General features: G+C 45.6%; 1 protein-coding gene across 1 annotated transcript in view; it reads left to right on the top strand.

The window, feature by feature from the left end:
- The first annotated feature begins 633 nt into the window (after positions 1–633).
- MB21D2 (Mab-21 domain containing 2) overlaps positions 634–23,850 on the top strand; it is a 121,376-nt gene continuing 98,159 nt past the window's right edge. Inside the window, exon 1 of the mRNA XM_058730853.1 lies at positions 634–1,339. Within this exon, the coding sequence (XP_058586836.1) occupies positions 1,129–1,339 (211 nt within the window). The 5' untranslated portion in view covers positions 634–1,128. The remainder of the gene's footprint in view (positions 1,340–23,850) is intronic.

Genomic DNA, 23,850 nt, shown 5'->3' with positions numbered 1-23,850 from the left:
CATTGTAAGAGGTCCCTTGTCTTATCACTGTCCACCCAGATTCTGGCACTCTGCCTGGCAAATGGTGGGTGCTCAAATGGTGTACGTTCCTTGAGAGAATGCTCACCTCGTCATTCAACATTCATTGGAACCTTGGGTAATTCATTCTGCCCCCCTTCCCCCACCCACACCAACCATTTAGTTTTTCTATCTTCATATTAGAGCAGACTGTGCCTCATTAACTCATTATATGTTAAGTTGAATAAGGTGTTATCCTGGAAAATTAATTACCTAGGGCAAAGAGAGGGATACTGTAGTGGCTAATGGGAGTGTCTATATGGCACGTGGGGGCACTTTTTGGATACGGTTAATTCTATCATGTTTCTCAATCTGTGCAGAAAAGGGCAGAAGATTGGTTTCTTATTTATTCCTTAAGGCAGTTTCCTTCACCACCTAAAGGCATTGGGGATTTTGAGATGGAAATGCTCCCAATGAGATGTCCTCCTTCAGAACACCGCCCTTAAAATCAGACAGAGGAAGACTCCCCCCTCCTTGAATGAGCTTGGCAAGCCCTGCCCCCAAAGGGGGTGGAGGTAGGGAAAGAATAGTCCACAACTCTCACGTCTGCTTGAGTACATTTTGGCAAGTGGCATAGGCGCGCAGACCTCTGTCATTTATTTATTTTTCTTTCCACTGGGTGCGCTGTCCCTTTAAATGGGGACGCTGGTGCTGGCTCCGTAACACCGGAGCCGGCAGCTTGTTGATTTCAGAGCTGGTGAATTTCACATTGTTTCCACTTCACTTTCCTCGCTCCGGGGGGAGGCTCCGGTTGGCTGTAAGACCACTGTCGCCTCTGCCAGCCGGGGCCAGGGGAGGGCAGGGACCTGCAGCATCGGGGCCCGCGTGGGGCCGCAGGGAAGGGTGTCGGGGCCACACACGCACCCTCGCTGCAGTCAGCTGCTGCCGAAGCCCGGACGCCCGGAGCGCACGGAGCCGGGACCGCCCGCCCAGACGCCCGCCCGCCAGCCCGCCCACGGGCCGGGGCCGCAGCCAGGGAGCCGGCGAGGGGAGGAGGCCCGGGGGGGGGCGGGGTGGGGGGCGGGGGTGGGTGCTGCCGCCGCCGCGGAGCTGCTACTCGGCGCGTTTTGCATGAAGATGGCGGCTCCCACCGCCAGCAAGGCAGCGTCCCTGGGCTGTAACAACAAGCCAACGTTCCCGGAGCTGGATTTCAGGTCGGGAGCTCGGGTGGAGGAATTGAACAAACTCATCCAAGAATTCACGAAGCACGACCAGCGGGAATACGACGACCAGAGAGCGCTGGAGATTCACACAGCCAAGGATTTCATCTTTTCCATGCTGGGTAAGCAGGAAAAAGGGGGAGGTGTGTGCGCGTGTGTGCGTGTGTGTGTGTCTGTGTGTGATGAGAAGAGGGGTAGAGAACCCATTCCCCCTTTCTCGCACTCTCTCTCCTTCTGGCTTTCCTTTCCGGAGCCGGGTGCCTGTGGTAGAACCCATCCCTGTTCCGCTCTTCCCTTCTTTCTCGCCGCAAGCCGAGCTGCCTTCCTTAGTATACTTTGCGCCGGGTCCCCTTCTAACCCCGTTCGCTGGCTCTTTTGTTAATTTCTCACCGGCCAGGGGCTCGTAGGCAGGTGAAGAGTTGGTGGTGAAACCTCGCCCTGTTGGGGGGAAGCCCCTGGAAACCGCGTGGTCCAGGTGAGACCCCGAGGCGCCTTTCGATGAAGGGATTTGGCTCCGGAGGTTCGGACCTGCGCCTTCCGAACGCCGACTCTCGGGTCCTGGCCAGAGCCTGGGGCGCGGAGACCGCGCAGGGCTCTGGCTCCGCGCCCGAGCGACAAGTTGCTTCTCTAGTCTTGCGGCGCGGCGCTGTCATGCCAAGCCCCCGGTGACCAAACTTGTTGGGTGTTCCCTAGTAACCCGCTCGAGTAGGCTGGGCGCCCGGAGTTCCTGCAACTTTGATTTGCAAATCGACTTCCCTTTGAAGCGCTCGGAAGCATTTCCTGTGCTTCTCCGGGGCTCTTGCAGAGCTCGGAATTCCTCACTCCCAGCTCGTAAATGACAAGGCTCTGAGCTCGGACCCCAAGAAGCGCCAGCCCCCTCCTCTTTGTGTAATTTCCCTGCGCTGGTCCAGAGAGGCGCCCTTAGTTTCGAATCCTGGAGACCTCGGGGGTTAGAATAATGCCGCTACTCCCACCCTCAAGCCGGGCACCTAACAGGTCCCTCAACAGATTGTCGGATGGTGTGTAAAGGGGAATCATGAAGCCGACCTGGAGAGCAAATCCCCCTTCAAGTGTCCTATCGTTCGAATTATTACTGCTGAGGTACATAGCGTGAGTGTCCGCTGTTGGGGGCTTCCTTCCACGTAGCTTGCAGCCCCACCAGTGCAACCTTGGGGGCATGCAGTACGTGGCCTGGCCGTTAACGTTTCGCAGAACTGGGACTCGAGTGTGGCGCTGCCCTAACACGGGGCTCTGTGCCCTCTACAAATACGTCCTCAGCCAGTTTTCCAGGTCGTGGAAAATTTTATTGAAAAAGGGCTTGAGGAAAACAGCGCTTTTTGCCTTCCTGCTACCATTTACTTGGATGTCAGCTGGCTGGCTGTCGTTGCTGGTGCTATCATGGGGTACCTTCTTCCCTCGTTTTCTTGCTCCCAGAGCCCACGTCCAAGTCGGGGGTAATACAGATTGAACGTGTGGGGGGCTGGTAATAGCAACGCTTTGGGAAGTTGGAGAAAGTCTGTGGAAACTTGGGGGTGGATTTCACCCTTTGCTCCAGGCTGCCCAAGCGGATCCTAAATTGTGTAGGAGGTTGAAAAGCTCCCTATTGAGATACTCGACCATTCAACTGTTTAGATGAATTAAATGTATTTCTTTCCTTTTTTTTCTTTTTTAAACAACTCCCTAACCTGGTGGGAGTGAGCTTCCAGATCTGAAAACAAGTATAGTGATTGTCAGGAGGGTGGGGATATGCAGAGAAGGCTCAGGGCAGTGATTTCAGCTGCTTAATCATGGCCTTTCTCTTTGACATAAATAATGGAAGTCTGCCATTGTGTTGTTAGAGCCCCCGCATCAATTCCGATGTCTCCTGCTCTAGACTGTTTTCTAGAGAAAGGTGCTGGGTCACCATCACTCAGGATAGTCATGGAACAAAAAAATGGGTGGGTGTGGGGAGGGGTAAGTTTAACTATACCCTGCTCATTAGGAGCTTCTCTGCTAACCCCATGGCGGAGACACTGATTTAGCAAAGCCTTCACCCAGATGTGAAGGGTAAATGATTCTGGGGTGCTTCATATATACATGTGTTTAATGTCACCAGAGGCATTGTGTTGACAGGTAAGCTAAATTCCCTTCTATTCCTTTTTATCCGGTTGACCTTGCAAGGGAAGGCTTTCTTGCCCCCCCCCTGGGAATTTGCTATTTCCACCTGCAGGAGAGAAAATTCAGGAGAGTGTCATTTAAGCCTTTTGCCCCTCTGGACACTAGAAGGCAGATGGCCAAATGAGCTTGCCTGTGTGTGGTGCTGCATTCATTTGTGAGTTCCTTGCTTTCCTTTAATGAGGTGCTGGCTGCTCTAGACAAGTGAAGGTTTGGCGACAGCCAGGGTCCCCGTGTGGATTTACTTTTTCTAAAGCGGATTTTCGCTTGGCTTAAAAAACAAAATCTCTTTTTGTGCACTTTGTTTCACTTGCCACACAGCCTTGAGTCTTTCATGAATATGCAAATGAGGTGTCTTAATGACCCTCAGCTTGTTAAGGTGTCACTGGGGTGGCACCAGGCCCTTATTTCTGGTAGGTTTTTTTTTTGGAGGGGGGGGGGTGACTCCTCTTGGCTTTGTTCTGCTTCTATCTGAGCTGGCTGTACCTGAGGATTGTCAGCAGTTTAAAAACATTATCCCCTCACACAGCATGAAACAGTAGAGGAATTTGGTGCAAGCACCTTTAGTGGAGCTGTGGATAACATTACTTCTGGTTTTAGGCAGCTGGGGGAACAGCCTCTCTCTGTCTATAAGATTGTTAGTCTGAACCCTAGCCCCCTTCTCAAGCCGTTTTTGTTCTGTCTAGTTTGGAGGCAACTTTATGCAGAAGAGTATAGTGGTGGTAGGTAGTTGTCATAATCAGTGACCTGTCAGCACCAAGAAAGTCCACTGTCCTATCAAAGCAGGGTTCTTAATAGGCCTTGGGGTTGATCTGAGCCTGTTGGTGGTCATTGTGGTCTCTGTGATCTTCCTGACATTCTGTGTTTGTACAGAGATTCTGATTCCTTTGAGGCAGATGTTGGCTGGAATCATCTAGACTCACTCTTTATTTCTCTACACCTTGGTCTTTTAGGAGAATGATTGCTGTTATTATCTAGTTAATATTTGAGAGCCCAGATTGTGTGAGAGGCTGGCAGTGCATAATAAACACCATTTATCAAAATTCAGGGAAATTGCCAGAGTTCATTAATGTTTTAATAATATTTGGTATTTGCATAATGTCTCTGCCAGCTCTTTTGTTATCTTCATTCCCTGGTGAGGTTGGATGGAGACTGGTTGTGTCCCCATTGAACAGATGCAGAACAGGAGGTATGCAGGAACTATAGAAGCCAGGAAGGAGCCAAGCGGTCACTTACCCTACAGTCCAAATGGTAGATACCATGGCATAGTTATTAGAATAGCTCTCATTTACTGATTGCCTTCTCAGGGCCAGGAACTTCCCACAGTCGTAGGAGTAGGTATTGTTTTCCCATTACACAGATGAGGGTATTGAAATTTACTAGGGTTAAGACACATCTAGGGTCTCATGGCTAATAAATGGTACTGATAATGCTCAAACTCACAACAGCCTGCCTCTAATAAGACATATTCCTCTTCTCTACTGGAGAAACTATTAAGAATAAATGCATTAAGTGCAGAGTACAGGCTTTGTTTACAAAAATTGCTACCTCTTCTTTTAGGATTTTGTTTCTGATTTCAGCTAGAGTGTTAGGGTGATCCAAGCAGCGTCTGAGCTGATTTCTGGAACAGTCTGAGTTCAAGTATTTTATTCCATAATAAAGTCACTTGTTTGAATTTCTGTTTGAGAAAATAATGGCCATTATAATAAAATGTTAAAATCTGTAGTTCTGGTCATAGTTCTAGTCTGCCTCTTTGCTAGTGGGGTGGTCTTAGATTTTTTGTCTACTAAACATGGGTAACGGTAATGAATCATTTCTGAATTGCGTGTGAATGTGAAGTCACTTTGTAAACTGAAAATGAATGTATACATTATTTTATTGTTTATTTAAAGACATGGGCATTATTCAAAAATCTAGTGAACTTAACCTGGAATTATTTCTGCAGGTTGGTATTAGAACTAGGGAGCACAGTCAGAGGCAGCCGAGGAGAATATAGGTTCTGTAGAAGGCATGATTAATTCTAACATGCACTGCCATTTTTTAAGTTCATACCATGCTCTGGCCATGGTGCTAACTACTTTGCATAAATCCATTAATTTGTGTTATTTTCTTCCAAAAACTTTGTGAGGATAAATATTATCATGCCTGTGCATTTAACATATACTTGCTGATTGTTATACTGCTTGCCAAACAGGATGCAGGGTCCTGAGGGATAGCATAGTGAGTAGAGACTTTGAGAAATTCCTATGGGCCCTTGGAGACCCCTCCCTCTTCTCCTTTGCCCACTACCTGGAGGAAAGTGGTTAAGTAGTTTGCTGGCTCTTGTCTCCTTTTAGGTCCATAAATACATTGTAGCCACCTGAGAATCCTACAGTGTAGTGCTTCTGAGTTGCTGCCAGATCTATCTTTTTTTTTTTTTAATTTTTTTTTTTTTAACGTTTATTTATTTTTGAGACAGAGAGAGACAGAGCATGAACAGGGGAGGGGCAGAGAGAGAGGGAGACACAGAATCTGAAACAGGCTCCAGGCTCTGAGCTGACAGCACAGAGCCCGACGCGGGGCTCGAACTCATGGACCGCGAGATCGTGACCTGAGCTGAAGCCGGACGCTCAACCGACTGAGCCACCCAGGAGCCCCCAGATCTATCATATTTTTAAGTACTTTCTGTGTCTTCAGAGTAGACCCTTTTGAAGCCCCATCTTTCCAGTGTTTGAATGTCATTTTTCTCCTAATGAATATATCCAGCAGTATTTATTGAGGGAGTTTATTCTGCTGTTGCTTTGTGGGCCCCCAAGTCTTGGTAAGTCCCTTAGAGTTCTGGTCACTAATGTGCTGTATCGGTGTAACAGTCAAGATCGTATTTGAAGTCTGCTCTGGTGCTGAAAGTATTAGGCATCTAGGTCAGGGAGAGCCCTCCGACCATTTATCTTTGCTGCTCGTTGGGGTTGGTTTCAGTTCTCCCTCTGTGGTTCTGGGTACTGCTGACCTTCATCCTTGACAGAGGAGTCCTAGAACTGTTGATGATTTCTGAGTCTCCCTTGATGCCTTGTTCTGTCTGCTACCTATTGGATTAATGCATCGTTTGTGATTAGACTGGACCCCTTATGTTTACACAGAAATATTGGATTCTTTCTTGTTAAACTGAGAACTTGTTATTGAATATTAGCTCTTTAGACTCTCCTGCAGCTTTTTTTTTTTTTTTTTTTTTTTAAACAATTTGGAATCTCTGGTCCCCTTTCAGACCTATTGAATCAGAATCCCTAGAGATCTCCAAACTGTCTGATCAGCACTCTGACATCCTGTCCTGTGTGAGGCCTGATGCCACTCATTTTCCATCCACCAGAGCTGCCCCTATGCACAATGAACATGATCCCAGTTGACTGGAGGCTAGACCCAGGCTGCTGAGCCTAATGGTGGATATCTCCTGTTAGTTCTTGTAAACGGAGTCCTTCCACTTGGGATAGAGGCAGGGAGGCATGGCGATTGAGATGATTAGGGTGTTCACTCTGCACGAGAGGTTGTGATAGGGCTTTCCATCATTGTATCACTGAATCGCCACCATAACCCTCTGACGTCAAGAACTACAGGGGAAAATTCGGGAACTTCCCAAGTTTACCAACAAGGAAGTGGCATAGCTGGGACTTCACTGGAGTCAGGCTGCTGCAAAACCCTTGCTTTTGACAACGACACTACTCACTCTATGGTCAGGAGTGGGAGGAGACCTGGATGCTGGCCCTGACTCATTCAGTTATTTGCTGTGTGACTTTGGGCAAGTCACTTAGATTCTGAGCCTCAATTTCTGAGTATGTAAGCTGGGGCTAATAATTATAGCTATCTCCTGTGTTCAGGTGCCTTCACTTCTGGATCTGAAAACTTTTGTGCAGGACAAACAAAGGACGTTTCTAAATTCTGGTACTGGCTCTGTTTTGTACTGTGTAGTATGTGTGTTTCCCTGAGTAAGTCTCCTAACCTCTCTGGAACCTCTTTTTGCCCCTTTTCCAATTATATAATATACAAAGAATAAACTAAAATCATTCCTCAATTTGAATCACTATTAATATTTTGACATACACTTTTTCCCTAGACATGTATGTTTATACACACACTTATACCCACTCATGCTTACATGCACACAGTCTTATATCTTTTTTTTTTTTAATTTTTTTTCAATGTTTTTTTTTTATTTATTTTTGGGACAGAGAGAGACAGAGCATGAACGGGGAAGGGGCAGAGAGAGAGGGAGACACACAGAATTGGAAACAGGCTCCAGGCTCCGAGCCATCAGCCCAGAGCCTGACGCGGGGCTCGAACTCACAGACCGCGAGATCGTGACCTGGCTGAAGTCGGACGCTTAACCGACTGCGCCACCCAGGCGCCCCACACACAGTCTTATATCTTATGGATACATGATTTCTCTGGGTAAATTTATCCATATTCTGTCATCTACCACACTTTTTTAAAAAAAATATTTCTTTTTATTTTGAAAGAGATAGCAAATGGAAGAGGGGCAGAGAGAGAGAGAGAGAATATCCTACACATGCTCTGTGCCATCAGCACAGAGTCCGATGCAGGGCTTGAACTCACGAACATGAGATCATGACCTGAGCCAAAGTCAAGAGTCTGCGCTTCACCAACTGAGCCACCCAGGTGCCCTGACCACACTTTAGAAAAAGGAGTTCTAAACTAAAACCTGTGGACAAATGTTCTCCTAGTTTCTTCATTCATCTTTTATTTCAGGAGATACTGTTTGAGAACTTAAATCACATTCTGTGATTTAATAATTGGAGACGTTGAACCTTGACATTGTCGACTTGTGAGGATTTTACCTGCCTTTTACTGCCATCTTCTCTCTTTGTGTTTGCATGTTCTGTGTGGTCACAGAATACTACCCATATTTCTCACTTCCTTCCTTTGCCTAGACTGTTTTCTCTATGAGGATTTCTTAATCTAGGTCCATGGAAGTAATAACATAGAGTCTGTGAACTTGAATGGAAAAAATTACATCTTTATTTTTATTAATGTCTAACTGAAATATAGCATTTTCTTCCATTATAAAAGCAGGTAATAGATCATAGTGGTATTAGCAGTACCTCTATTTTTTCCTTTCGTGCTAATGGAAATCAGATATTTTCATTTCATGTTAGAATCCTTGCAGATATCTCAAAAATTGTTTATCGCTGCTTTGAAATTATTGTGTCTCTTAGACTTGCTGCTAGGTTTTATTTAATGCATTAATAAAGTCACATGTACTCTATCACAGATTTACTTTTTAAATGTATATTTGTGCTTTAATATTGATTTTCTATAGGGGCACCAGGGTGGCTCAGTCGGTTGAGCATCCAGCTCTTGATTTTGGCTTGGGTCATGATATTGATGACCTCAGGGTCATAAGATTGAGCTCCAGTGTTGAGCTCTACACTGAGCATGGGGCCTGCTTGGGATTCTCTTTCTTCCTCTGCCCCTCCTTTGTACATGCTCTCTCTTTCTCTCCCTCCCTCTCTTTCCCTCTACCCCTCTCCCCCACTCTTGCTCTCTCTCTCTCTCTCAAAAAAAATATATATATATATGTATATATGTTGTATATATACATACACACAGGGAGAGAGAGAGAGAGATTTTCTTTAAAGCCCTATGTAATTTTATCATTTTCATCTAAATATACTATTTTTGCAGGTGTCCATAGGCTTCACCAGCTTGTCAAGATAATCTGTGTCACAGAGACAGTTAAGAGTTTTAGCTCCTTTTTTTTAAAGTTTATTTACTTATTTTGAGATAGAGAGCATGCATGCAAGCAGGGGAGGGGCAAGAAGAGAGAGGGAGAGTGGAGGAGTGAGAGAGAGAGAGATCAAGAGAGAGAATCCCAAGCAGGCTCTGCTTTTAGTGCAGAGCCCGACATGGGGCTTGATCTCAAGAACCTTGAGATTGGGACCTGAGCCAAAATCAAGAGTTGGATGCTTAACTGACTGAGCCACCCAGGTGCCCCAAGAGTCTCAGATTCTAAGCAATGACACTTTACCTCTGCTTTGTCTTCTTCTTCCAGCTCCAGCTCCAATGCCACTTGACTCATGAAGCTTTCCTAAAAGTCTCCAAGGAGAAGACAATTTACCTTGCCTTTGTGTTCTCCTAACACCTGGTCCCCTTTTATAGCCCTCAGCATGTTCTTCCCCATGCTAGGTTAAAGAATCCAAGGCTTATTTATCTTTGCAGCATTCAGTGGCGTCAGGTACACAGTAGGTGCTCGCAGAGTGTTAAGTGATTTGATTCCTGTGTGAAGCTTCAAGGAGTGAACACTTTCTGACATTGTCTCTGAATCTTCCCTCCTGTAAAGCCATGCTAAATCATCTTTTCTGGAGTCAAGGAAATCTTGATCTAATCTTTTTATTTAGTAGGAGAAAATCTAGAAAAGCTATTTTTCTAGATTCCAAGAATAGTAGCCTTAAGACTGATTGCAGGGCAATTTAAGAAGTGTCCCAACTGATGGCTGTAGCTTATTGAACAGAAGCAGCAAACAGTGAGTTGTGGGAATGTCCCTTTCTCTGTAGACCCTGACTGTTCTTCCACAGCCATCTGGGGTAGTCATGGAACACCTGTATGCCTGCCTTTGGGGCTTTACAAAATGCAGAGAGGGGTGTAAGTCCTCTTTCCCAGGAAGGTGTTTCCTATGCTTATCAGTCAACCTCCAGATGTCTGGATGCCAATTTCTAGCAATTCTTTATTTTTTTATTTTTTTTAATGTTTATTTATTTTTGAGACAGAGACAGAGCATGAGCAGGGGAGGGGTAGAGAGAGAGAGCGGGACACAGAATCCGAAGTAGGCTCCAGGCTCTAGCTGTCAGCACAGAGCCTGAGCATGGAGCTCGAACTCACAAATTGTGAGATCATGACCTGAGCTGATGTCGGATGCTTAACCGAATGAGCCACCCAGGCGCCTCTCTAGCAATTCTTTATTATAAACGGCCATTATTTGCCATCCATAATAATTTAACCATAGTGCAGTGCTTTATAGATTACAGTACATATTCATATTTGATGTGGTATAGTATTATTCTCTGAACAGTCCTTTGAGAATGGTTGTGTAGGAAGTATTAGCCCTCATTTACAGATTGGGGTCCTGAGACTCTGGAAGGTGTTATCACTTAGTTGGAGGTCCTAGTGTAAGTTGTAGAACAGGACTCAACCCAGATCTCAAGTGTTTTTTTGTTATAGCACATGGTCTACAAAGAGCTCGTGTGCATTCCTACCTTTAGACATCTAGGAGTTCTGGGGTGAGTCTGACAAGGGCAAGGGTGAGTCAGACAAGGGCAAGGGTAGCCATTTTCATTCTTCTCTGGGCTTTTCTGCTCTCCCCTTGGGCCAAGGATATATAGTGAGAGAGGCTTGCTGAGATTGGAATGGGTAAGTACATGCCCCATGGGTATACATTCTCCAGGTCTGATTGTTAGGCCTTGCCCAACTGGTTCTTAGGGTCCGTGACAGTGTTCACAACAGACCTGGCTGAGTACTTACCAGCTGAGTAATCTCTTTAAGGACATTTGTAATTATGCCGTTCTGTGAGGCTCTGTCTAGGAAATAGCTGTTTTTTTATCCACTTAAGTGTCTTTTCATAAATGCCCTCTGCAAAAGATAAAGAGACAGATAACTAGGTACAGCGTCGCTATGAACAAAGCTAACACCGGGAGCTGTTGTTCACTTTGTCTTTTTAAAATATTTTTTCCTGAACACAAGAAGACATGATTACTGTTTGTAAGTTAAGTCAGCAATAGGAGGTGGTATAAGTTTTGCTTAGATTTTTGTTTCTTCTAACTAGTGTTTGAATATCTACAGGGTGTATTGAATGGTGTAAGCATTCATTCATAAATTCATTCAACATATGCAGGAGTGCCTACTGTGTCCTAGTGTTAATTACTGTAGTGCAATTACTATGTAAGTGCACAGAGTGGTGAGTAAGAGAAGCGAGGTCACTGCCTCCGTGGGACTGATGTTCTCTGGGGGATTCAGCAAGATTTAAGCATGCCAGTAAATAGGGATGCACGCTATTAAAGAGGAACAGTATGTTATGACGGATGGTATAACTGGGTGGGATGGAGTGAAGAGTCGGAGAGTAGAGCTCTGTGAAGCAGAGACATTTGAAATGGAAAGATAAGAAGGAGCCGACCATCCGAAGCAAGCCTATGTAAAGGAGTATTCTAGGTAAACAGAACAGCATGTGCAGAGACCCTTAGGTGGGGGTAAATTGGAAAGCAGTTTTCAAGGCTGCTTAAATTATAGCAAGTCTGATCTGGCCTCTGCAAGGAGGACTGGTCTCTGTTCAGATTAGGCCTGAGGTGGAAAGAATGCCCACCTTGGAATGTAGGGAGCTTCCTACAGGTAGAGAGGTTTTTCCAGGTGGACCCGCCCTTTGGCTGGGCACTTGCTTTCCGTATTCAGGGATTAGGGGGAGGGGGACAATGTAGAAAGGTTGGATTACAGGTCCTCAAAAGGCCCTTTGTAGTTGTGTAGATTCTCTGATTTCACCTCTGATAGCCGTAGGCTAGAAACAGTGAGTCCTATATTAGATGATTTATGGGTCAAACTGCAGTTTTCATGGGCTAATAATAAGCCTTCTATGTATCTAGTCCTCCACAGTTTACAAAATACTTCCATATGCATGATCTCATTTTGACTGCTCACAACAACCCTCTGAGGTAGGTGTTTTTTGTGTGTCTATTTTAACGTAGGAAGAAACCCATGAAACCCATGGTCGAGAGAAGTTAAGTAATTCACGGCCATTAAATGGTTCAGGTGGGATCCACCTCGAGGCCTTGGCAACTCACCCCCAGATTCTTTGTATTATGCTAATTCTAAAAACCTTTCCCCCTGCCCCCACCCCCTTGTGTCTCAGGATGTGGAGGGGGTAGGATTTCTGCACCAGGGAGACCTTGCAGGGTCAGGAGGAGGAACCCAGCCAACGGACGTGCCTGTTATGGGTCTGCACGTGCCTGTTATGGGTCTTCAACTTGTAAGCACTTTCTAGGCGGCTTCAAGATCACCCTGTTAGCAGCCACAGCTGTTCTTCATAGCAGCTGCTTGTGCGGATTGGGTAGTGATTAATAAAGGGAACTCAACAGTTTGTTCTTTCAGCTGTGCCCTTGGTGTGCACAGCCTGCTTTTAGAAAGGCTCTGTTTTGGATTCGGAACAACGCAGCCCTAACGGTGCATGGTGCCTGAGGGACTCCTGACCCTCCCGTGAGAAGGGGTGGTCCCTCCAGATCAGGGCTGGTGGGCCTTTGGACCTTGGTCCTTGGTCTCCGAATCAGGGATGCTGGGGTGCAGGGGTATGGGATCACACTCAGCCTCTTGTCTAAGGGTGGGGGGGGGCGCTGCCCCTAGATGCCTGCCTGGCCTGTCATTGCCCGCCCCCCTCCCAGATTGCCCGCCCCCCTCCCAGAGTTTCTCCCACAGTAGGTCTGGGATCCGGCCTGAGAAAGGCATTTCTACGAAGTTTCCAGGCGATGCAGCTGCTGCTGGTCCAGAGTCCATACTTCAAGAACCAACGCTGGGGAGCCAGGACCGATCAGACTTTGGAAGTTTTAAGACACCCGGTGATGGATCTGGATTTTTACATGAAATCTCCAGATTTTTAAATATTGAGATTAAAATCAAATATTAAAGGAACATCATGCGGTTTAAAACTGGAGGTCAAATAGTACACTGTGGCTGCCAGTGTATCACCTCTGATCTGAATACTTTCAGAGAAATTCATGCGCTGTCTGCTCTGGAAACTGAGGCCCAGGGAGGGGCAGTAGTTCATCCATAGCCTGTAGCTAGTTTGGGGGCAGAATCTTGACTAGACCCCAGGTGACCTGTCCACCTGTTGTGTGTGTGTGTGTGTGTTGGTGTTAGTCCTAGTATACTGTCTCCCAAATAAATTTTCCCTTTGAGCAGAAACACTGTATAACTTTGAAAATAATAATCACACTGAAATAATTTTTTACCGAGTTCCAGGCACAGTTCTAAATACTTTATACTTCATGTGTGTTAACTTAGTCCTAATAACAAACCTATGAAGAAAGGTTATTCTTCCTATTATTTTCTGATGAGCATTCTTTTTTTTATAGTTTTTTTTTTTTTTTAATGTTTTTTATTTATTTTTGGGACAGACAGAGACAGAGCATGAACGGGGGAGGGGCAGAGAGAGAGGGAGACACAGAATTGGAAACAGGCTCCAGGCTCCGAGCCATCAGCCCAGAGCCTGACGCGGGGCTCGAACTCACGGACCGCGAGATCGTGACCTGGCTGAAGTCGGACGCTTAACCGACTGCGCCACCCAGGCGCCCCTCTGATGAGCATTCTAAAGCACAGAGAGGCTAAATTTTTGCCCAATGTCACAGAGTTACTGGTAGAGTCAGGATTTGAACCCCAAAAATCTAGCTTCAGGCAGAGAGCAGCAAATCATTACGAACCTTCTTTTGTATTTCATTAAACAAACAAACAAAAACCCTTTCCTCCTGCAAAATGGAAATCACTGTTGGGATATTACAGTTTTAACTAATGCTGCTAGGAAACTTAGAAATTAGCTGGCCTGAGTTCCTCCCTCCCCCGTTTTACAGAAGTGGAAATGGAGGCCCATAAAGGAGAGGAGACTTAATCATCTTGAACACTGATTTTACTTTTGGGCAGAGTGGAGGTTAGGTAAGTGTCCAACAAGTGACTGGTTCCTGAGAAAGGTGCTTACCCCTGAGATGGGTCACTCAGTAGCCTTTGCTCCTGAGGAAGGGTCTGCCTCGGTTTGAAGGGAGGGTGAGGCACTGAGAGGGCTGTGCTTTAGGCACAGAGTATTCCCTTGCCCCAGAGCCACCTTGTATCATTTGAAGGTCTCTTAATTGCTATTAGGTGAAGGATGCTAAATAAATAACCTCACAGGCACAGTGTATTTCTGGTCTGTCGTGTTTGCCTTTGTCTTTTGATTGTTCCTTGTCTCTCCCTGTCCAGTTTCTTTCCTGTGAAGTGTGTCCTTTTCTCACACCTGTGCTGTCTCCACAGCTGTGAGCCTCATGGTGAACACGTTCATCTCTGAACATCCTGTATGTATAGGAAGGGAGGGGCTGGCTGGGTGGACTGACCGCAGGACTCTGGGCCAGCCTATGCTTGGGGGGAGGTGCAGCTCCAGGGGCGAGGATACCATCTTGGGACCTGAAGGAGAGCCACCAACTACTGTCCCTCCCTGCTGCTGGACTGGGGGCTCAGAGCCTTAGGAGGATTTAGAGTTGTAATAGGATTCAAAGAATTACAGACGAGTTAAGCCAGTGGGGATCTTCCTGAGATCAGTTCACCCACCCCAGCATTTTCCTGGTGGGGAAATTTTACCCCATGGTGGACAGTGACTTGCTCAAGGTCCAAATGGTGGTGGTTGGGAAATATGTCCCCGCTGTTGGACACAGATTGTTCCAAATGCTTTATAATCATTAACCCCTTTAATCCTCACAGCAGTCTTGTGATGAGGGTACTATTCCTGTTGCGACTTTACTGATAAGGAAACCACTGTAGGTAAGTCACTTGCACAAGCTGGCCATGGGGGCTCCATTCCAACCCAGGAACCCGGCTCCTTCCCTCCTTGTACCTCTCCAAAACACAAGTAGCCTTGCTTTCCCAGGCTCTGTGTTAATTGCTGGTATCTAGACGTGAGGTGGTGCCAAACACTGAGGGGTGGATGGAAGGAAGAGCGTGGTGGGTAAGGTGGAGAAGATGGTGATTGTGTTACCCTGCAAGCCAGTGGCTTATATGGTTCTTCTGGTTCCTGGTCCAGAGTCTTGTCATTCCATCATTAGGCCTTCCTTGGCAGCACTCAGGACAAACATTCCTTTGAGGCTTGTGGTTTATGTTTATTGAAAGTCCTTTGTATTACATCTCATCATCTCCACAGTCTCTCCGTTTTGAAAGAAAGAAGGCGTGTCCCAGTTAAGTGATTGATTTAAAGCTGTATAAAGGTCAACTAGGCCCTTGATACTAAGTAAATTAGGGCAGTTTTATGAAGGCTTTTTCCTCTCTCTCTTCCACTTCCACCACCCCCCCCCACCCCCAGTGGGTTTTGTTCCAGATTTAGAGCATTTAATTAGGACATAGTTAATGTAGTCTATTGTTGTGGGGAGAATGGGGAGCAGATCTTTTTTCAGTGAAAGACAGATGCCAAAGGTACCCTTGACAAAATTTGAAATCAAAATTTATAAATTGAATTGGATTTTATGTGGCCCAAGGCATCTGCCTCTTCAGTGTTGTGACTGTTTTTGAAAAGTGTTCAAGTAAATCACTTTGCCCAGTTTCCCTGCTTTGTAAGCACAGGTGTTTGTGCATTGGCTTGTCTTTATCATTGGCATCATGCTGCAAGGTCAGTCATTGGGATGAAACAACTTCTTGAGATGCTAGTGCTCATGATACAGGAGATTGGATTAGAATCCTTAGAGAAGCTCCATTCCCAACCTACTTACTCATGGCTTTCACACAGTAGAATATCGGTGGCAATGGAAGTCAATGGAAGTATCCCAGATTGGTGAACACATCTGCACAATGTAGCAACTCATGGGAAAGGATTTTGTTGTTGTTGTTGTTGTTGTTGTTGTTGTTGTTGTTTTGAGAGAGAGAAGGAGCCAGTGACCTAAGAGCAGAGAGAGAGTGAGAATCCCAGGAGGAGCAGAGGGAGAGAGAGAGAAAAGTGGGGCTCACCTGATGTGGGGCTTGTGCTTACCTGATGTGGAACTTGAACTCATGAACCGTGAGATCATGACCTGAGCCAAAGTCAGATGCTTGATGACTGAGCCACTGACGCACCCTGGGAAAGGGTTTTATAATGTCTAATTCTTGGGGAAGAGAGGACTGATGGGAAACGATTTTACTCAGTATTTTTGTCATTCAAGACCAACCAACCCCTGTCCCTGTCTCTTGGATCCCATTCTGTCTGCGGGCTGCTTTGGCTGAGGCCCTAGAGATTATTCCTGCCTCCTTCATCTGCAGGTTCTCTTTGTTACACATTCGTGTGTGCATCCTCTATTTTTTCAACGGAGACCTTGAAGGACCTCAGCAACAGCCCCTCTGCTAGGCAGTAGAAATACAGTGCGGAACAACCCTTCACATTGTTGACACAAGTCTTTGGAGGAGCTGGACAATGAAAAAAGAAATGTACATATTATGATCAAAGTCCTGAAGGAAAAACCAGAACAAAGCAGGGCATATTGCTGTGATTTGTCATTCCTTCTCCAGTTTGACGTCGCTGACCTTTCTCCCCTAACCTCTCTTCCCATGGCTTCTGTGACAACATACTCTTGCTAGTTTTCTCCTTTTTCTGTTTTCCGTGTAAGGGACAGACTTGAATGCTTTTTAACCCTTGGTGACTGCTTCTGTCTCTTCCTCCCTCACTTTCTTTGATCTGTCTCACAGTGCAATTTTTTGTCTCTGCTACTGCCAGTGTCCCAGCCTGGAACTTTTTACTGCCTCTTTGACAGCTCCCCCCGGGTGGCCCAGAGGTGCCACAGACTGAGCGTTCAAAGTGAAGTTGTGCTCCAAACCAGCTTCTCAGTCAGCCACACCACTGTTGACCCAAGTGCCAAAGACAGGAGCTTGAGAGTCCTCCTGAGTTCCCCACTCTTCTCCCACCGACCCCCCATCCCAGAGCTGGAAAGGAACTGAGGCCTGCCCATTCTGCCTCCTCCTTTAAGCCCTCACTTCCTTCTGTCCATTCCCGTTGTCGCCACCCTAAGTCGGGTGACCACCATCTGTTTCCTGGATTACTGCAATAATCTGCACACTAGGTTTTCTGTTTCTAATCTTGCATGTTTCGAATCCATTCTGGAGAAGAATGATTCCAAGAAGAATCCATTCTTGGAAGCTGAGTCATCTTTACAATATGCCTAAATCCCTCCAGGGCAGCCCATGATTCTTCACATGGAGTTCACACTGCTCAAGTGTATTTCACAGGGCCTTTGGGGACCCAGCTGCTCATGTCTCTGGCTTCATCCCCTGCCAGTTTTACTGTTTATTTCCTGTACACTTGCTGTAAGGTAGGCCCTGTGTGAGGTACCAACTTTGCGTTCCCTCTTAAAGGAAAAACCCAGACATTCTGAATGGAACTAGAAGGCCTCAGTGCCCTGTCTCCTATGGCCTCTTTCACCTCATCTCAAACCTCAGACGTCTTCACTGACTTGGTTTCAGTCACATTGACCTTTCAGTTCCTAGGAAATATCACATCACCACCCACTGAGGCCCTTTGCTGGAATGTCCCATCCCTCCCACCAGATGCCCACACAGCTCATGAACTTCTGTTACCCATAAGATCTCAGCTCAGTCAAATCAGCACTTCTTAGGGAGGCCTTTCAGGCCAGCCCAGAACTGGCCAAGTTCTCTTAAACTGGCCTCCTAGCTTCCCGGGCTTCTTGGCTGCACTGGTCAGTTATGAACTAGCAGTGATTTATGACTGATGTCTGACTTTTCCCACTGCCATGAAAGCTTGATGATCGTCTCTGGTTATCTGTTATTTTTTTCACTTGCCTGAATTATAATTGTTCAATAAATTATGTGTGTGTGTGGGGGGCTCCATAAATATTGGTGGTGGTGTTGGCTATTCTTCCTTTGTCCTAGCAGTTAGGTGGTAGACAGTTCATGATAAGTTCATGATGATGGCCACGTGTGTGGTGAGTTCTGAGTACGTACCTTGGTGTGGTGAGGGGGTTTGTCTTCCTTCCCCAGTCTCCCACCTCTCTGCAGCATGTAGACTTGGAATTACAAACATGTGGACTTTAGAAATTATGTAGTCCAATCATTTCCAACCTGTTCTAAACATGAGGGTCTTTTTTTTTTTTTAATCCTGTGACAAAAAATTATGAAGGTTTAAATGGGAGTGGTTATATTTTTACTGTCAGTTCATGGGGGAAAAATGAGTAGTTATGGAAAGCTACAGTGGATTTAGTTAACCATGGAAATTGCATTGAATTTTTTTGTAATAACATCTACATGTATTTGAAAAATACTGGTGTGTATGCATTAGAGCAAGTGCTTGGTGGGCATATGGATTTATAGTACCAATAACTCCATGCTTCTGTGCTCTCTCAGGAACTAGCCATTTAGTCTGGCTCTTTATTTTACATTTGCATGAGATTTAGAACTGGTTACCTGGGAGCTTATGTTTCTCTGTATATATGTTTTATTTGAGCAGTGTAGTGTTTTTAAAAACTTAGAGCAAACATTTAAAAGCTGGGAGATTTTTCACAAAATCAGATTTTCAACTTGAAAAATTAGAGGGACTGGGCCTTATTTACCATATGGCCATAATCACCTGGTACTGACAAGTAAATGACTCCTTTAGAAGTGCCACACTTCTGGGGCTCCTGGGTGGCTCAGTCGGTTGAGCGTCCAACTTTGGCTCAGGTCATGATCTCACGGTTTGTGAGTTCGAGCCCCATGTTGGGCTCTGTACTGACAGCTCAGAGCCTGGAGCCTGCTTCAGATTCTGTGTCTCCCTCTCTCTCTGCCTGCCTCTCTCTCTCTCTCTCTCTCAAAAACAAATAAACATTACTAAAAAAAAAAAAGAATTAGAAGTGCCACTCTTCTGGGGCACCTGGGTGGCTTAGTCAGTTAAGCATCCGACTTTGGCTCCGGTCATGATCTCATGGTTCACAAGTTCGAGCCCCGTGTTGGGCTCTGTGCTGACAGCTCAGAGCCTAGAGCCTGCTTCAGATTCTGTGTTTCTGTCTCTCTCTGCCTCTCCCCTGCTCACACTCTGTCACTCTCTCTGTCAAAAATTAAAAAAAAAATTGAAAAACTTAAAAAAAAAAAAAAAGAAGTGCCACATTTCCTTCTGTATGTCATGGTGCTCACCTATGTCTATGGCTATAGAGCAAGTTGCCCGTAAAATGGGACCTGGAAACCTGGTGACCTCTCCCCTAAAGGAAGGAGGCCTCCTGTCAGGTGTCTGCAGAAGCTTGTGAATAGGAAGGGCCCTGGGCCAGGAGTCAGGAAGCCTGGATCCTTGTCCCCTTGCTGTTACTGACTAGCTTGCTGACCTTGAACAAGATATGCAATCTGAGCCTCAGTTTTGTCGTCTGTTACCAATTTGAGAAACACCTCCTGGGCCCCCCAGTTTTGTTTGGTCTGGTAGTATAATGGGGCATGTTTGTTATTAAGTCCCCGATGTTCTCTTTCCTTGTCTCTGCCTCTGTCTCATGGAGGGATTTATCATCTATTATTGCACCTTGCTGTTCACTTCAGAAATATGAGAAGGGAGCTCTCGGTTCTCCCCTCTTTCTCTCTCCCATTTTTTTTACCCCTGGCCTGTCTGGAGCACTTCTCTTCCTTTTATCCCACGTCCTCTGCTCCTGCAGAGGGGTGGGGGTCCCAAAGCCATACCCAAGCTCCTGCAGTGACACCCAAGACACCTCAAAGTTGAACTCCAAATATCAAAGAATTGTGGTTGCATTATTGCCTATTGAGATACTCAGTAACTGGCCAACCGTGGTGCTGCTAATATTCTGAAATGCTAACAGGATACCAGGCTAGCATGGAGGATTTGGTTTTCAGTGACATCGTCCTTGTAGGCAAGATGTGTGGTTATGCATTAAATTTCACTCTTTGAAAGGAACAATCCAGTGCTTTTGTCCTTCTGGATCTGCAAGGGACAGTAGGCATCAATGCCACAAAAGAGGAAATAAACAGGAGTGTCAGTCTCTGGGATTACATGAAGCAGGGTGGTGTAGTGGAAAGAAAAGAATGGTGTTTTGGGGTCGGGCAAACCTGAGTCTGTTATGGGATAGCTGTGTGACGCTGGGCAAACTTTCTGAGCCTGTTTCTTTGTTAATAAAACAGGGATCAAAGAACATGTTTTATCTTTTAATTTTATGCAGGCCCACCTCAGAGATGTTGCAGGTTCAGGGCTAGACTACTGTAATAAAGTGAGTATCGTAATAAAGCAAGTTAAATGAATTATTTGGTTTTCCCAATGCATAGAAAATTCTGTTTATGCTATACTGCAGTCTAAGTGTGCAGTTAAGCAGTATGTCTAAAAAAAAAAAAACAATGCACATACCTCAGTTTAGAAATACCTCCTTGCTAAACAATGCCAACCTGTGTCTGAGCTTTCAGGGAGTGGAAGTGACAGATCACATGTCATCATAACAAATATAGTAATACAGAAAAGGTTTGAAATACTGCAAGAATTGCCAAAATGTGACACAGAGACACGAAGTGAGCAGATGCTGTTGGAAACATGGTGCCCATAGACTTGCTTGGTACAGGGTGGCCCCAAACCTTCAATTTGTTTTAAAAAAAAAAGGGGTAATAGGTGCAAAGTGCAATAAAGGGAAGCACAGAAAACAGTGTGCCTGTACATGAAATTGCCCTTCTTGTCCTTTTTTTTTTTTTTTTTTTCTGAAAATCCTTTTTTTCCTCCTTGAAATAAGATTAGTGGGTCAGCCCGTGAACAGAGAACTAGCATAAAGTTGTCTCAATAAAAGTGTACTGTGATTCTTTGTGCAAACATTTTGGCTCAACATTCTCTTGGGTAGGTAGAATGGAGCTCCTAGTGATTTTTTTTTTTTTTAAGCTTTGTAAATAAACAAAAGTAGATTTTCCAGGAAACTTAAAGAGATTTCTTCTGCCTTTAATGGTTTTCCAGATGTTTTGAAGAGGGTAGGATTGGCCAAACTGGATGCTTACTCCAGCCACTCTATAAACCCAGGTCACAGGGCCTTTGGGAGGGGAACAGAGCCCTCTCCTCCCACCCCTCCCACCCCCATTCCACAGTGATCGGCTGCCTGGATTAAAGTAAGTGAAATAAAGTTGAGGTTTAAAATTTGATATTTCTATCAATTTTTACCCCAAAGAGAGGGAGAGGGAGATAATTTAGGGGAGACCTGACCTGGAGATGACTGGGGTATATGCTCAGGTATGAGAGAATGTGGCATGCACACTCAAAAGTCTGCATAGGAGTTTAAGATTGCACTGATACTTTTAAGAATTTAGGGTGGCGCTAGAGGTTGGGCATCTGCTGGTGAAATGAAGGAGAAGGGCCCTGGACCAGATGTAAGAGTATTAAGAAGAGACTCCTCCTCCAGGTTTCTTGAGAAGTGGGGGCCATGCAGAGATGCCCTAGCAGGTACCCCATTCACCTACCCGTCACACAGCCTCCAGGAATTGATGACTGGCTGGTTTTGTGGAGAGTGAACTTGGAGTTGATGAGTTGGACACCCAAAAGGATCCTGCAGAGACTGAAAAGGCCTTGGGAATGTTCCCTGAGGGGTCAAAGAGGAGATTTCTTATGAATGCTTGCTTTTGTTACTACTCTTAACTTTTTGTGTTGTGATTAGGTGAGAAAAAGCTGGAAGGGAAGTCTTTCCCTTGAGGGAGAACTGCCCTGTGAAACAGTTGTACCATTCCTCAAAATGCTAGCTCCTGCGACCCAAGTGGGAGATGGAGGGCCAGGTGCTGGGTGGGCAGGGGAAGATGGCTTCTTAAGGAATGGAGGGGTGGAGCCTCATCTCCGCTTTCAGGAATAGAAGCGGAAGCTCTAGTAACTTCTTCAGAAAAGAAATGTGACAACATTATGGGCCATGGACAACAAGTTTGTAAGGTTCTGGCAGCTTTTAAATGTTCTTGGGTTTGTTGCTTCTATTACCCATTGTCTCTCTGCTGTTATGAGAGGTAGAGATCTCCGAGATGAGAGATGTACTTATCTTCAGGGGGAGCCAGGTAGAGGGCTGCGCATAAAGCTGGGGAGACAAGGCTCTACTGGAAAACCGGTGGGGGACAGAAGAGCCTGGGTTGGTCTCTGAGGAAGGGGCAGCCACTCCTGCCTCAACAAGGCTAAGAATTGCTAGGGATGTTTCCCAGTTGTTTCAAGAAGTGGAAGATTATCCTGTGATACCACAGGCATTTGAGACGTTACTCTCTTGCTTACTGTGTTGTCTTCAGGAAGTCACTTACCCTCTCTAGCACTCCCTTTCCCATCTATAAATGGGGAAATTGGGTTGCCTGAGTCTATGATTTTAGGATTCTGTAAGTCATTGATACCGGAAACTTGCAACGAGTAGCTGTACTTTTGACATTTCTGGGATAGATGTGGAGATTTGCCAAGGTAGTTGGTTTGGGGGCAGGTATTTTTGCAGGGACTGTATGGAGAGCGGTTTCTGTTCTCATTTGGGGAAGTCATAGCGCCACATCACAATACTCACAGGGAAGCCCAGGTCCCCTCCTGTGGCTCCCTGAAGGGCGACTCCTTGCACTCCAGGGAAGTGTGGCCCCTGTCAGAGGTTGGTGAGCTGGCCCCTGTTGCTATTACTGGTACAGAAGCTCAGGGCTACAAGCTCAGTGGACCCTGGCTGCACCATGGAAGGCACCAAGAAGGCAGTTTATACTGAAGGTGACAGCCAAATATTTTTGTACAAATTAAAGTAGGTCACCAAATGCAGACTTCATCTTATCTTTTTAAAAGACTTCCTGCTCATTTGCAAAGGTTCCAAATAATACAGTTTCAGAGGTTCAGAGGTGTCTAATGCAATTTTTACCCCCCTCTCTGTACATAATTCTATGCCCATTGTGTAACGCTATTAGAAACATTAGGGTAATTAGAGAGCTACTCTCTGCTTTTCATTTGCTGTAATACTAACCCTCAGTCTGCCTACACTGGTCATATTAATAAGTAATGACTCAAAATTAAAAAGAATTCGGCAGACTCCTAAATTAAGATTTTTCTAAGCCTTTCTTCCTCGCAGTCACATGCTACTTACTGCATGCAGGTGGGGAAGGTGATACATGGGCATATGCTTTGGGTTAGGGGTTCAGAGACCCTGCTTCTAAGTCTTTGTTTGGAAAGCAGGGACAGCTATCTGAACTCTCCGTCACTGGTGGGTGTGAGGAGCAGAGAGCCTGTTGGGTGTGAAAGCACTTTGGAAGCTGATGATGGATGGACAAATGCCAAGCAATCGGGGGTGATGACACAGTTCCTGAAGTGTGAGCAAAAAGAGAATGCCATTTTCCCATGTGCTTCTGGGCACCCTTAGACGTGTGTTTCGTGGAACAGAAATTTTACACTTAATATTTGGTCTGATAATTGTTATGCTTGTTGGACACATTAGCACGTACAAAGAACATTTTCCCCCAAACTCTCTTAGGGAAGTGGTTTTGTGTTTTTATATCCTACCAAGCAATTAAGGTGCCGATGGGTTAAGTAATATGCCTAAAATCAAATTAAACTGTTCAAAAATACTTTGCTAAACATTTGGCTTGTCTTCACAGCCTTTGGAGCTTTTCTTTTCTCATTTATCACATTTGACTCTGGGAAGGCTTCCACCATCTCTATAGCAATAATAACAGCTGGCATTTATTGAAGCTTGCCTATGCCAGCCCAGTGTACAGATGAGGAAAGCGAGGCACAGAGATGTTAGCTTGCCAAAGGTAACACAGCTCATGCGACAGCCCCATCTGAGCTATTTCTGTGCTACTAGGAATAAAAGCAGGACTA

Source organism: Neofelis nebulosa, chromosome 5 (genome assembly GCF_028018385.1).
Source record: "Neofelis nebulosa isolate mNeoNeb1 chromosome 5, mNeoNeb1.pri, whole genome shotgun sequence".
NCBI lineage: Eukaryota > Metazoa > Chordata > Mammalia > Carnivora > Felidae > Neofelis > Neofelis nebulosa.
Note: the sequence above shows the minus strand (reverse complement) of the source record. Positions and strands in the feature narration are given on the sequence as shown.